Source organism: Chinchilla lanigera, unplaced genomic scaffold (assembly GCF_000276665.1).
Source record: "Chinchilla lanigera isolate Chin_1 unplaced genomic scaffold, ChiLan1.0 scaffold00102, whole genome shotgun sequence".
Taxonomy (NCBI): domain Eukaryota; kingdom Metazoa; phylum Chordata; class Mammalia; order Rodentia; family Chinchillidae; genus Chinchilla; species Chinchilla lanigera.
In genome coordinates this window covers 7,745,378-7,760,783 of record NW_004955503.1, presented here as the reverse complement: position 1 = coordinate 7,760,783, position 15,406 = coordinate 7,745,378, and the positions used below count along the sequence as shown (strand labels likewise).

General features: G+C 40.7%; 1 protein-coding gene across 5 annotated transcripts; it reads left to right on the top strand.

Moving 5' to 3' along the window:
- The first annotated feature begins 210 nt into the window (after window positions 1-210).
- Armcx2 (armadillo repeat containing, X-linked 2) lies at window positions 211-4,752 on the top strand. Of its 5 annotated transcripts, XM_005406973.1 has the most exons (4): window positions 211-296; window positions 903-974; window positions 1,881-1,952; window positions 2,297-4,752. In XM_005406973.1, the coding sequence occupies exon 4, from the start codon at window positions 2,418-2,420 to the stop codon at window positions 4,353-4,355; it is 1,938 nt and encodes a 645-aa protein (XP_005407030.1). In that variant the 5' UTR covers window positions 211-296; window positions 903-974; window positions 1,881-1,952; window positions 2,297-2,417; the 3' UTR covers window positions 4,356-4,752. The 5 variants fall into 5 exon arrangements, with proteins under 5 accessions (XP_005407030.1, XP_005407031.1, XP_013361300.1 ...); XM_005406974.1 differs by lacking the exon at window positions 903-974; XM_013505846.1 differs by lacking the exon at window positions 1,881-1,952.
- Window positions 4,753-15,406: the final 10,654 nt, after the last annotated feature.

The window sequence follows — 15,406 nt, the reverse complement described above, 5'->3', positions numbered from 1 at the left end:
ACAAGGAAAAGGGACTACTTTTGACCTCTTAAACTACAAAAGCAGAATGAGTGACAGCACCTGATGTGGTGGGGTGAGGTGGGAGTGAGGGTAAAGGGGCTCTCGGTAGGAGTGGAAATAGGGAATCCAAGCTTACTGGTAAGGCGGCCCTCACGTGACCAGGAGCTGACGTGAGCAAAAGTACTTAAAGCCCTGAATGCAGTCCTCCGTCCTCCTCTGGGTACCAACTCTTCTGTGAGGCGCACAGCCCCGCATTTAACCTAGGCGAGGAGGAGAAGGAGAAAATTTCCGGGCAGGTTGGTGTGAGGGTGGCCGCGGCCTGGGATTCCAGAAATAGGAGTAGCCTAGGGATGCTGGAGTCAGACACTGCGGGAGCCTCTGCCTTTCCCGCTCCGGGCCGCTTTTCCAGACCCTTGGGCACTCAGACGCAGTACATCTTGGTGGGCGGCGGGAAGAGGGGGAGGGGTAATGAAAAGACTGATAGAATCAGAGGAATCTGCTTACTGTCCTCCTGGTCTTGGTCGGTTTTTTTTGGGGGGGGGGCGGCGTTGTTTTTGACACTCGGGCCCGCACTCCACATCCCGTCCTGCTTTGAGAGGAGGAGAGAAGAGAAATAAACGTGGCAGTGCATATAAGGCACAGGGGAGGTTGGGAACCCGTGATCGGAGGGGCATGGAATTTCGCAACAATTCGACCTTTCGCTCCCACCCTCACTTTGCATACACCTCCCTACTACCGCCCCGACACCCCCTCCCCCACACACTAGCCCTCTGTCATTTGAGGGGCTGGGAAATGGGTGTGCCAGCCTTTACAGGACAGATGGCGGGTTTGGCGCTGTCCGGACTTCACAAGAGAGGGAACGCTGACAGAATCTAGTACTAAACCACCATGTTAATTCCCAGACTGGTTTCCAGACACCTCCAATCCACCTAGCCCTTCATCCTCGTCTTTTCTCTCCTGGAAAAGGAAATCGGGTATGCAAGAGGGACGAATGGCGGTTATCAGAGGATCTGGGTGGAGAGTGGGAGGCGGGGCCCAGAGTAAAGAAATCATGGAAAATCATGGCCCTAAAACCGAGAAAACAAGATGTTGGGGCCCTTGGCATGCAGGCCAGTGCGAGGTGTGGGAGCTGGAGAGTAGAAAATGGTTGACCGTGGAGGGGGACCCTAAGTTATAGGTCAAGAATACCCGCTGCTGCGTCCCATCCTACTTTCCGGGCACCCTGGCCTCACACCCCGCCCTCGCTTCTGTGCCAGAGAAGGGGTGGGGCAGTGTATCTGAGAGAAATGGCGGCCGGGGGAGGGGCAAAGTAGAAAGAGGGACTGGGGGGCCTGCACTAGAGGGGAAACTAGCATGCCACGGGAGAAGTGAGAACAGAATAAATTGGGACGTAGACCTCGTTTGACATCGTTGTGCGAACACTAAAAGGCGAGTACTAGATGCTGGTATAGCTACTAAACTCTCAGTCTCCAATGCCTGCAGTCTGTTTTTCTGCCCTTCAGTCTGTCCTCAGCATGAAGCTGTAATTGAACTAAAAGGAGGAGAAACAGCCCTGAATCCTAGGTCAGTGTTGCAGTTGGAAACTGTCTTGCTGTCTTGGGACTCCTGGTGTGCTTGTGGCAGAAATCAGAGCAGAGTCTAGGACCAAAGGCTGCTCCTCCAGCATCTTCCCTCTCTTGCTATGGCCTGTCCCTTTTGGTGCAGGGAAAGGGATGTGCCATATACCTTATTAGTTAATAGAATGAGGAGTTAAGAATAAGGAGAAAAAGAGGAACCCTGAGAGGGAGAAACTTTTTACCCCTCAGGAGTGCAAATCAGGAAACAAACCAGAATCCATTTGCCAACGGCTCATAAACACACTTTCTGTGATCTGTCCACAGGTCTGACTTTTGGGCTCTGTGCAGCTGCAGGTACTGTGGAAAAGAGCAAACTGCTCCTGTTCCCAGAAACTGGTATGTGCATAAGCACCACCTAGGGAACTTTGGCTAGGTAGACATGGTGGAAGGACATGAGAATTGAATATGAGATTTCCCGTCACCACCAGCTTTCCATACTGCCTCTCATTTCCCCCATTTAGGGGACAAAATTACAGGTTTTGCCCCTCAGAGTACGAGCTGGGGTTACAGATGTAACCTGATCCATTAAGTCTCTAAATCAGCAAATGGAGTTCTATGCACGTGTTTCTTGGTGCTAACCCACTAACTGGGCACTGGGATCTCATACCCTCCTTTAAATAAGCCTGGTTAGACACAAAGTGAGCCGGAATCCTAAGCCTCATTTCTAACATCATTTCTAGGTCCCACTCTCTTTGCACTTTGGCGCAATTTGCAAGCCGGAAACTTCACCTTGACGTGGACTCATCCTGCTCAGACAAGCCAGCTCTGCACCTTGGATCAGAGAATCACCCCAGCTGCACCATGAGCCGTGTTCGGGATGCTGGCTGTGTAGCAGCGGGGATAGTGATCGGAGCTGGTGCCTGGTACTGTGTCTACAAATACACCAGGGGAAGAGATCAGAAGAAGAGGAGACTGACCAAGCCCAAGAACCGGGTGGTGGCTGGGACTGGAGCCAGGGCTAGAGCGGGGCTAAGGGCTGGATTCACAATCGACCTTGGGCCAGAATTCAGTCCACCAACCACAGTCTGTACTGGGGCAGAAGACAAGGTCCAGGTTGAAACCTCTGCTTTTGACATGGCTGGGGCTGAGACGGTCATCCCAGCTTCATCCAGCACTGAAACTCAGAGTGAGGCAGGAAGTCTGGCTCAGGAGGTAGAAGGAGCAGGGATTGGGCCTAAGACCGAATTAGTAGTAAGGGCTGCAGTGACCTCTGCAACGGCACAACTTCTAGGTGTGGCAGAAACTCCCAAAGCTCTGGAGGGCGCCACAATGGCAGGGCTTACCAAAGTGGCAGAAGCTCCCAGCGCAGCAGAGGCTCCCAGGGCGACGAAGCCTCCAGGGGTAGCAATGTCTCCTAGAGCAGCAGTGCCTCCCAGGGCAGTAGTGTTGCCTCAGGGGACAGCAGTGTCTACCAAGGCAACAGCAGCCACAGAGCTTGTGGAGGCTCCTGGAGTGGGAGCACCTACTGAGGTGGCAGAGCGTTCTGGAATGACACTTGGAGAGGCAGCAGGGGCTCCTGTGTCCACAACGCCTGCTGGGGCAGCAATAACTGCCAGGGCTGCAGAGGTTCCTGGGACTTCAGGGTCTACTAGAACAGCAGCAGTTTCCAAGAAGGCAAGCCCTGGAACTCACACTGGGGCTATCCCTAAGGCTGGGTCAGCCACTGGAGCTGTACCTAAAGGTGGGGCCAAGGGTGGAACCAGGTCTCGGACTGGAGGAAAGGGCAAGAGCAAGAAAAACAAGGCTGAAGTAGACGAATTGGGGCTGGGCTTCCGCCCTGGCGATGGAGCTGCAGCAGCTGCTGCAGCCTCTGCTAATGGGGGACATGCTTTCCTAGCAGAGATCCCTGACTCTGAGGAAGGGGAGTCCGGGTGGACTGATACAGAGTCAGATTCAGACTCTGAACCTGAGACCCAACGCAGAGGGAGAGGAAAAAAAGTAGTTACCATGCAAAAGCGCCCCTTTCCTTATGAAATTGATGAGATTCTGGGTGTGCGAGATCTCAGGAAAGTCCTTGCTTTGCTTCAGAAATCGGATGATCCTTTCATCCAACAGGTAGCTTTGCTCACTCTGAGCAACAATGCAAATTATTCATGCAATCAAGAGACAATCCGCAAATTGGGAGGCCTCCCGATTATTGCAAACATGATCAACAAAACTGATCCTCACATTAAGGAAAAAGCCTTGATGGCCATGAATAATCTGAGTGAAAATTATGAAAACCAGGGCCGGCTTCAGGTGTACATGAATAAAGTGATGGATGATATCATGGCCTCTAACCTGAACTCTGCAGTACAGGTAGTTGGACTAAAATTTTTAACAAACATGACTATTACTAGTGACTACCAACACTTGCTTGTCAATTCTATTGCAAACTTTTTCCGTTTGTTATCTCAGGGAGGTGGAAAAATCAAGGTTGAGATTCTGAAAATACTTTCGAATTTTGCTGAAAATCCAGATATGCTAAAGAAACTTCTCAGTACCCAAGTGCCATCATCATTTAGTTCCTTGTATAATTCTTATGTAGAATCAGAAATTCTTATTAATGCCCTTACTCTATTTGAGATTATCTATGACAATCTCAGAGCAGAAGTATTCAACTACAGAGAGTTCAACAAAGGTTCCCTTTTTTACTTATGCACTACTTCTGGAGTGTGCGTTAAGAAAATTCGAGCCTTGGCAAATCATCATGACCTCTTGGTGAAAGTGAAGGTTATAAAATTAGTAAACAAATTCTGATTGCTATATGCTTTCAGAAGATGAAATTTCTTAGTTTCATGGCCTAGAAGCATTGCAAATTTAAAGTTACTGCATTTTCAGTTGCTTATTTGGTAAAGGGATTCTTTCAGCTGCCAGTTTTAAAAAATGTATCTTCCAGAGTGATGTTATCTGTGATAGTCACCAGCTTTAAGCTAAACCATCTTATGAATACCAAATAGTTCTCTTATAATGAAAACATATTGTGACTTTAATCATGCTGCTTGGGCGGAACATTTTTACTGATTCCTCTGTGAATTGACAGCGTATCTGTCCATTATAAATGGCCTACTCTGCTATTATTTGTTTTGACTTGAATTTATCCACCAAAGACTTCATTCATGTATCATCAATAAAGTTTAATATTTCAAATTTTTTTTAAAAATGTTGTTATTCTTGAGTTTAAAATCTAGCTGAAGAAATAAGGAACATAAATACAAAAAATTGCTAATAGTACCCATATATGCTCTTTGTCAAATATTTGCCATCTGGCTAAATGAAGCAGAGCTTACTAAGATAGCTTCAGTGAGGATGGGCCTGAAGGGCAGTCCAGGAGGGGGAATGATTGAAAGAAAGGCATGAAGGTGGGAAATATGTGCCCATGTTGGAAAATCCATTTACTTAGAATGGAAGCTGTGGAAAGAGACACGAGGAAAGATAAAGGTGACAATTTAAGGCGAGGAATTTTAAGGAAGATTTTGAATTCTAGGCTGAGATATTGAGAAGTTATCCTGTCATATTCTGGGTCACTGCATATTTTTGACAAAAGGAAAAGTAATGTGGAAGACAGATGGTGTTGGCATAAGGTTAGTGGTAAAGAATGAAAGCGAGATTTGTTAGAAATTTATAATAAATCAATGCATGAGATGATGAGAGAAATGGGGTGGTGGGTAAAGGAACTCTTAGGTTACGTTGGTTATTAGAGACTTACAAAAGCAAAAATGGACCAAGATCTGCCACCTTACACCTGGTTACGGGTCCACAGAGAGAGAAGATTATATGATTTGATGCAAATCTTGATAGGCAAGAGTCCTCTTGGGCAAATGTGAGGACTACATAATCATAAAGGAGTTCCCATTTGGACTGAGAAAAACATCAGTGTGGCCAAGAAAATAACCCTTGGCTCAGACAGTGCTTTGATTCTTAGGGCTAAAGGTCTGGGTCAGACTTCCCCTAGAAGAGGAGCAACGGTGTGGATTTTACTGGGGCCCTCACCCCCACTTGTGATTGCATCTAAGAGCAAAAATACCTTCCTTCTTCACCTCCATGGTACACGGAGGCAATGAAAAAAATGAGAAAGCTCCCAGAGATTTAACCAAGTCCAGGCTGCTTTTCTGACAACCTTCACAAAATCATTTTGTGCAAGTTTATGGTAGGCTATGGCAGGATAGAAGGGACTCCTGGGTTGGGGAGCTATAAAAAAAGAATAGATTGGTATTCCACATTGATGTAACTTATCTGGAGAGGAATTGGGTAATATTCATTTTTTAAAGCTTAGACTTTAAGTGTTCTAACCACAAAAAAATGATAGCTATGTGAGGTACTCCATATTTAAATGTTCAATTTATCCATTGAATGATGTTTGCATATGTTAAAACATCATGTGCCCCCAGCTGTATGCATTATTTATTTTTCAATTAAAAATGTTTTAGAAAACTTTTATATACTTATATAATATCAAGAAAAGATATTCACCAGATCTAAGATGCTATGGCATCAGTCAAACATAGTCACACAATGTGAAATTGGTTGAAAATTCTTCCATATGGTTATGTACATTTCTGCATATCCTTTATACAAAATTGGGGTCGTATTGTGTATCAGTGGTTCTCAGTATGTAGCCCATGTAATACTGCAAGTTCCTAAAATTTAAAGTCAAAATGACTTTTAGACCTTTAATATGTGGTTTGCTGTTTTTACAAGATTGGCATTTACACTGATGGTGTAAAACCCATGGTAAGTAAAACTGCTGATGTCTTCACATGGATCAAGGTAGTACTCACAAACTATAGTAGCAGTGATTGTATTTGTTAAAGTTACAAACTCAATTTTTTAAAATCCACTTTCATTTTTAAATGTTTAATAAAGCCTTTATTCAAAATATAATTATAAATTTTATCATATCTTGATGCTTGAGTTCACATCTTTTTAATATTCTGTGTGATGAAATATCAAATGAAAGTATGCACAAACAACTTGTGCTGCATATCTCAGGACAATGATTGTCTCAAAGAAAAATATTTGCACATCTATTTGAGTTGTGCACTGAATTAGCCATTCTTTTCTTGGAACACCATTTTTACTTAAAGAATGACTGGTGAACAAACTGTGATTGTTCATACATGTACATTCAGCAGATATTTTCTTGAAAAATAAATTAAATGGGACCTCAAGGAAAAAACTGCCAGTGTTAGTCACCAACGGCAGTAATTGAGCATTTAGGCAAAATTAAAATTTTGGAAAACTTACATCCACAGCTGTAAAACTGAGCGACTGCAACACTTGAACATTTGTCTGAAGAAGTTAATGGTAATGATAATAATAGGATGACCTTTTTTTTTTCCTGTAGTTCTGGGAGAAAATTAATGGAAAATCCTACGGCCTAATGTTGAAATATTCAGTGACAATTGTTACCCATGTGACATTAAAGCCATGGCCATTTATTAAGGAATAGTATTGCTGTGGCAACAAGATGACCCTAGATGACAACAGTCACAAGATTTTTAAAATATTTAATAAGGAGGGCCTAAAAAGATGTCAGTCCTGAAACATTAACATCTCCTTCTGGCTGAATAAAGGTGGTATTTGAGGTCATATACTTGAAGATGGGTGCATCAGCATCTCTTAGCTTGTTCCCAGTTATTAAAGTAACCCAACCATCTTCCTTTGCTCTGATTAACACTGTAAACTTCCATCCTCTTCAGGAAAAGCCTGTTTCCATAGAGACATATAGAGTCTGGTCTTATGGATAAGCAAAGAATCACATAATAGACAAATACTTCATCCCCTAAAGTTTGGGTTTCTGCGTCTTTGGTGGGGGTGGGTTCTGTGTCTTAAATTACACCACAGGTAAAAACAATCAGAAAGTCCAGGTGCACTTGAGACTTAAAATACTCTTTCTGTGGAAGTTATAAATTCATGAAATAATAACAGTAAGCACTAGGAAGTGAACTCCAGCTATATATTATTTTCTTATCCCTGAAACGTGACTCTTAAAACCTTCTTTAGACATTCTGTACAATAGTGTTTACTTTTTACATTGTGTGTCTAGGTCTTGAGTACAATGGAGCAGTTCTCGTAACTGCTTACATTGAGTTGTCCCGCTTTCCCCACTTTAATTTATGGTATTGTACAAACAACTAGATGAGGAAGAAGATAAGGTTTTAAAACAATCTGACTTGATCAGTTCAAAGACTGAAAACACAGGAATGAAGTGATGTAAATTTCTCTTGGTGTTGCTGAACCTGCCTTTGTTTCTATCCTTGACCAGCCTAGGTTATGTAACTTTTCCCTTACTTGTAAGATACATCATAACTTCCTTCAGTTCCATTTTTATGTTTAACCAAAAGGCTACAGACTAAGAATAATATTGTAAGTGGAGTAGTAGCAAATAGATTTTCAAGTAATCATGGGCCTGGGAATGCAGTTAAATGTTAGAGCATTTGCCTAGCATGTGTAAGGCCTTGGGTTCAATATCCAGTACTGAAAAAACATGGGATATTTGGGTTGAAAAGGTCAAAGTCCAAATGAGATTTCCTTCTATAATTTGTGGTTGAAAATTAATAGCCTACAATTCCCTGAGAGTGCTTTTCCTCTGACAATAGATTCTCAGTGACAAGGTGATAGGTCCTATAGAATGATTTTATGAGGAAAAAGAATTCAATGGAATGGGATGTTTATTTCTAAGGACTTCCTGTAAAAACAGGAAAATATGTAATTCCATGTAAAAGATGAAAAAGAGAATTTCAGGAATCCTTCTACAAGAATCCCTTTCAACTTAAAGCTGTTAGACAGACCTCTTGAAATATGACTTCAGAAATTAGCTTTGTCTAGTATAATGTTAAACAGTTGGATTCACCGCTTACTGATTTCCTTACTGAAACTAGGAATACTGCTATCAAACAGGTTATCTGGGAAATTTTCAGCTTCTTTGGGCTTTTGAAACTACTTCCCACTGTGCTCTAGTGGCATGAAAAATAGCAATTTATCTCACATGAGACACATATTTTGAAGGATTAAAATTTCCTGACCTGGATATGATATTGTAACAGCAGAACAGAAAAGGTGAACATTACACTCTTTGAATGTATCTGATTTAAGAACATAAGTACAGTTCAGTCCAAATTAATTGAAGTTGAGGCCCTCAACTATTGTTAGGATACTGATAATACATTGATTATCCCTAGACTTAAGTTCGATATGAATAGATTTCAAGAATGATCAATAAAATAGCAAAACTAGAGAATATAATATATTAAACAGCAAAAAATGTACTAAAGAAAACTACATTTAATACAAAAGGCAGTAAACAATGAGGAAAGTGAAATACTTTTGAAGAAGCAAAGAGCACACAGTTCCAATGCATTAGTAATCACAATAAATGAAAATGACATAAACTTACTGGTTAAAAGATGTCATCTTTTTTTCCAGTGTTGGAAATTAAACCCTGGGCTTTCACACTGAGCTGTATCTCCAGTCATTTTAATTTTAATTTTTCATTATTTTAAGACAAAATCTCATTAAGTCACTAAATTACCCAAGTTATGCCCAAACTTGAAGTCTTCCTATATCAGCCGACCAGAGTGCACCACCATGACTGGCTGATACCATCCAGTTTTAAAACTCCAGTTTTATACCAAAGAATTAGCATTGAGAAACTTTGAAAATGAAAACATAGAAAAAGTTATACCACAAGGAGTTACCGAAAGGAAGCTGTAATGGTCAACTGATTATAGACCAAATAGACTTCAAGACAGCATCATTTAAAAAAAGAATATGTAAAGGGTTTAACAAACAGTATTACATCTACACCATTACTATTCAGCAATTAAAGGGAATGAACTATTGATACAAATAACTTCAATGGATCTCAAGGAAATTATATATTATGATTATAATTCTTAAAATTAAAAAAATGTAGAGATGGAGAAGAGGTTAATGGTGCCAGAGATTAGGGATTGTGAGTGGGAAGTGTGGGGTGTATGTGACTAGTAAGGAGATCTTTGCAGTAATGGACTAGATCTGTATCTTGCTTGCAGTGGTTAAAAATGTTATAGAACTGTACATTCTGTACAAATATTAATTTTATAATTTTTATATTGTGCTAGGATTATGAAACATAAACACTGAGAAAAACTCTATGAAGAGGGTAGAGCTTTCTGTTTTATTCTTGCAATTGCCTGTAAATATGTAAGCATTTCAAAACAAAAGTTTTGAACTGAGCTAAAGAGCTACTGCATAGCATCTGTACACCAGAGATTTTGGTATTATTCTGTGACAGCAACTAGGTCAGAGATGGCCACGGGAGGCAGTCACAGAGAAGACACAAGCTGGATATAGGCAAATTGAGAAATTTAAGGTCCAACCAGGAGGAATGCAAGAGCCCTGCACTCCATGAAGACAAACCAGATCAGGCATGTGTGCCTTCCAGAGGGGGTTAGGTCTGAAGGTGCTGGCATTAAATACAACAGATGCCTTGACCTTCCCGAGTCTCACTCTGCCCCACTGCTTACACCAGCACAGAACTCAGTGGTCGATTTGCTTTTCCCATCTATCAAAGTGAGCAAGGCTGCAGCTTGACTGGGAAGGGTGCCACACCTTTGGGTGTACTGACAGACGTGTCTCTGGAGCAGGGGAATACTTCACACTCCCACAGGCCATAAAGCTAGGCAAAGAAAACCATGAATAGGGTACACAGAGGGACAGGGAAAGTAGTAGTTGTCAGTGACTACAGCCATAGGACAGACACCATTGACCAGCAGGAAATGTGGGTCAGTAACCAGCAGTCTCACAAAAAGATGAGTATGGAAACAAAATATGTCTTAGCAGTGAGTTACTATGCTTTGTCCCATATATGCTGGATTTTAAGAATGCAGACCCTAGATAGAAAGCACTTATTCAAAAAAGAGAAAAAATTTGGACTCAATTTTTCATTACTTCCTTGGGGTTTTGGAGGATGTTTTGTTTGTTTAATTGGTTGGTTGTCTTTTCCTTTAATTTTTTTCTTTTTTCTTATTTTTTCTTCATTTTGCTCTTTTCTTTTTTCTTTTTCTTGTTTATTCTTTTCTGTTAGTTTTACCTAATTTTATTAATTTTCTTTTACTCCTCAATATGATCTTTAACTCACTTTTCACTCATCTTTTTTATTTGTCACTTTCTTCCTCTTTCATTTTCCCATTCCTTGCCTCCTCTGTCTTTACTTGTATAAATATTATTTAATAAGCTTTACATATTTTGTTAACGCTGAACTATTACTGTTGAAGTTTTCTATTGCTAGTGGAGGTATAATTGTTGCACTTAACACTTACTGTATATCAATATATGGTTTGTCTTTGAGATTATACTATAAATATACATCTCTTTTCTATCATTAAGGGTGGTACTTTACTGGTTCTTATTGTATGTCAATATTAACTCAATCATTGTTACAAATTTTGTTGCTATTACCAGCGTGGTATAGTTGTTGTGATTAGTTAATATTTCTTGAGGCCAGTATCTGGATTGTCTGTGTCATTAAAAATACTGTGATTCATTCCCAAAAAACTGAATTTGGGGCTACATAACCCCAAAGCCTGCACCCTACCCTCAAAAAATAATGGAGCTTGTTGGATCTTGGAAGAGAGGCAAAGTCCTACAAATAACTGTGCCCAGAGTTCATCACCAAAAAACAAGCAACAACTAAAGAGATCTCCACACTAGCAACAAAGTCTTTCAGATATAATGCATGCATAAACTTCAGGAAATAAAACTAACAAACGATAAGACCTAAGAAGACAAAGCAATAAGATACCTCTAAAAAGTCCTACCTCCCACAAAGCTGATCCATGAAGCACTGGTGGAGAGAAAATAAAAAGCCAAAGAGTTGAATTATTTTACATAAAAGAGGAAATTAGAAAGCAGGTCAGTAAAGTGCTCAGTGAGCTCACAGAAGATATAATTAAACAGAAAAGAAAATAAATAAAACAATCCTTGATTTTAAAGAAAATACTAATAAAAAACCAGCTGAGCTAAACAAACTTATACAAAGCAAGAATGACCAGTTTAGGAAAGAATCCTTGAAAATGTACCCAAAAATCCAAGAGATTAAAAATTCTACTGAAAATACAGACAACAGAAGTAACCAATGTAAGAAGAGAGTGGCTAACCTGGAAGACGGTGTTGATGCCTGTGACCATACACTCAGATATACCTTAAAACAAAATGAGATAATATGAAAAATGGATCCAACAGCTGCTCGATGTACAAAAAAGGCAATGTTAAGATTAATTAGAATTAGTGAAAAATCAGAAGACCGCACAAATGGCATAAAAACCCAGTTACAGAAATAACGCCAAAAAACTTTCCAAATATGGAGAAAGAAGACAATCTTCAGATAAGTGAGGCACATAGAACAAAACTTGTTCATAATAGATCATAGTCAAAGTCCAGGACTTCCAACACAATGACGGAAACTTAAAAACTGTTAGAGGAAAGCAGCAAATCACTTATGAAGGTAAATCCAAATAATATTATCAAATATTATTTACAAAAAATATTTTCTTTTCCTAGCTTTAGTAAAATTTTGCTATCCTGTGTGATTTTCTTGACCAATTCTTTGCTGAGGAAAGAAAGAACCTAAAAACTGCCTCTACAAAAACATTCCAGGACCCCAAAATGTGGTAACATAATTTGGCTTAGCCACCCAGGAAAGCAGGTAAAATCTTCTGGGAGAGGGGCAGAGAGTGCATGGCCTCTGTGTTTTTCCTCCTACCATAGGAGACCAACAGGCCTGCCCCATATTTATCTCCCCTTTTCTTTCTTTTATTTCCTTCATTTGCAGTCACTCCACCTATTTATGGGTCAAGTAGCCAGAGAGCACGTTATTATGCCCTTTTGTCTTCACATTTCTGTTCTCTGCGATACTTTGCTACTCTTTGGGAAAATTAGATTGGTCTCCGCTTACCCCAGTGTACTCCTTTTAAGCTCATATTCCCACCCACGTTTTTCCCCTACATGGTCATTTCTTTCTCAGAGTGGTATCTTAGGTTCACCATCTTGTCTCATCATATGATTGACCATTATCTTGTCACATGACAGGCTGCCCATTGTATATCAGCCACGTAGGTTTCACCATCTTTGTTTTCAACTGACCTCGTGGTCACTGGAAAATCGCACCCTTGTAAATGGGATCTAAGCCTCTGATTACAAGGATCATGTAGGCTACCTCCTTCTTTTCTTTTGAATTGGGCTAGGTCCCTTCCTTGTTTCTTCTAACAAAATGCAGATAATTTATAAAATATGCCTGACAGCCTGAGGAAAGAAAAAAAAGCAGTCAGTAAAGCTTAACTCAAGCCACTGTGAATCAAAGGTAGAACCATTCTCATTCTTTGGATTTTTTCTTTAAAAAAAGATTTCGATCTCTACTTCCTTAAACAAAGCACCAGAATTTTTGCTATGGGGTAAATGTGAAGGACATTGTTTCTCAAATGGCTTCATCATGCTTAAGCAGAGATATCAAGTGGCACAACACGGCTAAGGAAATCCTGGTGAGGGAAGATTCCATGGGAATCTTGACCTCATGGGAGTCTTGAAGGGCTACATAAAACCATAAAGTGCTTCAACAGCCTTCTCCCTAAGGAGTTAATGAGTCTTCATGTGGAGACAAAAAGACCTCAGTAAGGCTTTCTCCTATGTTTCTATGAAAAACAGCAGCATCATGCTAGCTTGTGATAAAGACATCTGTCTAGTGAATAATGCAATTTCACAAGGGATGCTTTGTAGGCTAAAATCAGGTCTCCTCTGTCTGCATGAGACACCATGTTAAGGACCTGAAATATAGCTGTCTCTCTCTCTATAGGCCCCAAGACAACCCATGGGAAACCACAGGTATCACGCCCTGCAGGTTCCACCAACGTCACCACTAGGCTCCATCATTGATCAGTGGGAAAGGTTTGATCCTGCTGATTTAAGAAAGGAATAGCTCATATATTATACTATGGTTTGGGCTCAATATGAACTAGGAAATGGCAAGAGATGGGTATGAGATGGGAGTTTAAATTATGAGACCACTTTTCAGTTAAATTATTTCTGCTTAAAGCATAGAAGGTGAAATGAAATTCCTTATGTTCAGGCTTTTGTGACACTTTATCTCACGAAAAGTCCAGAAACTATGGTATACAGCATAGCCCTGTAGGCAGAAAGAGATGTCTTGATGATTCCATCCTTAGATCCCCATCTGTTTAATAAAGAAACTTCAGATGGGACCCCAGACACCTATGTCCCAAATTCTGGACATGACCTTTTCTGTATTCAACAACCCAGATCCTGATGAGAAGCAAAAGAAAAATGATAAAATTATAGCTGTCACAATTGGCAGTGCTTCAAACTCAGTCAGGTTATCTAAAGGAAAACCCAAGGACAACTGCTGTTCGTCTTTTAAGAGGAAGAAGTCTGGACATGACTATGCCAAGCCACTGCCTGGCCCTGCTCTGAATGTAAGGCAGCCTATGTGCTTGACTCATGGTGCTGGAGAGTTAATTATCCCTGATCCCAGTGAAATACTAAGCCAGCTAAAATCCACATTTCCTGCTCAGACAATTGAAGAGTTCCGAGGGAACCTACAATGCCCCTGTCCATAAACATCACCATTTCCTGTGAAGAACCCTGGGTAATGCTGGATGTTATGGGTGAGCCAATCCAATACATTCTGCTTTGACCTCTTTCTCTGGAATACTCTCCTCTAAATCTATAGTCATAGTTGGAGCTGAGGCAACCCCTAGTCAGAGATTCTTTACTCCTACCCTTTCATGTCATTTTGAAGGCCAAATGGTTAACCATGAGTTTCTAAGTGTTTCACAGTGTCCTACTCCTTCACTAGGAAGAGATTTACTAGAAGAATTGGGAAAAATTCTCAAAGTCTGACAAAGGTCAAAATGGGTTTTATCTGGTGGGACACCAGGTCTCCCAGACCAAATTAGCCAACAGGCAGATCCTGATGCATGGTGTAATTGAATACCTGACAAGAAAACACTTCTTCCTCTTCATATCAGAAAATAATGGAATTATTTTGGGTGTCCTGACACAAAGGCTTAGGAAAATATCTCTGCACAGTGGCATACTTTTCAACAAAGTTAGCTAGGTTGGCTAGTGGATGGCCACATTGCCTGAGAGCCATAGAAGTTACAGCTGCTAAAAGAGGAAGCTGCAAAATTAACTTTAGGACAGAGATTAGAAGTCCTAACTCTCAGTCAGGTCAGGGCTATACTAGAGACAAAAGTTTACTTGTGGTTAATAGGGAAACAGCTTACCAAGTATCAGGGCATGCTCTTAGACATCTCTTAGATTATTATAAAAAGTTTCACTACTATTAATCCTGACTTTTGTACGCCTACAGGCCCAGAAGTTAGTCAGTCTTGTAGAGACGTGATCTCGCAGACTTATGCAGGCAGGAAGGACATCAGTGACCTGTGCCTTTAAGACCCTGAAGAGGTGGGGTTCACTAATGGAAGGAATTGTGACCAAGAAGGACATCAAAAAGCAAGTTATGCAGTTGTTCACAAGCGGTCATCAAAGGAAAACCTTTCTTCCATAGAACTCTGCTCAAAAGGCAGAGCTAATACTCTTATTTGGACAGTGATATTAGGAAAAGGCAAAAAACAAAATATATATATACTCCAAAACTAAATATATAATCTCCAAATATGCCTTTCTGATGCTACATGCCCATGCAGCAATCTGGAAAGAAAGGATCTTGCTAACAAGCAATCATTTATAAGGCACATGCTATAAAAATCTTACATAGGAAATGGTCACTAGAATTTTCACAGAACTAAGAA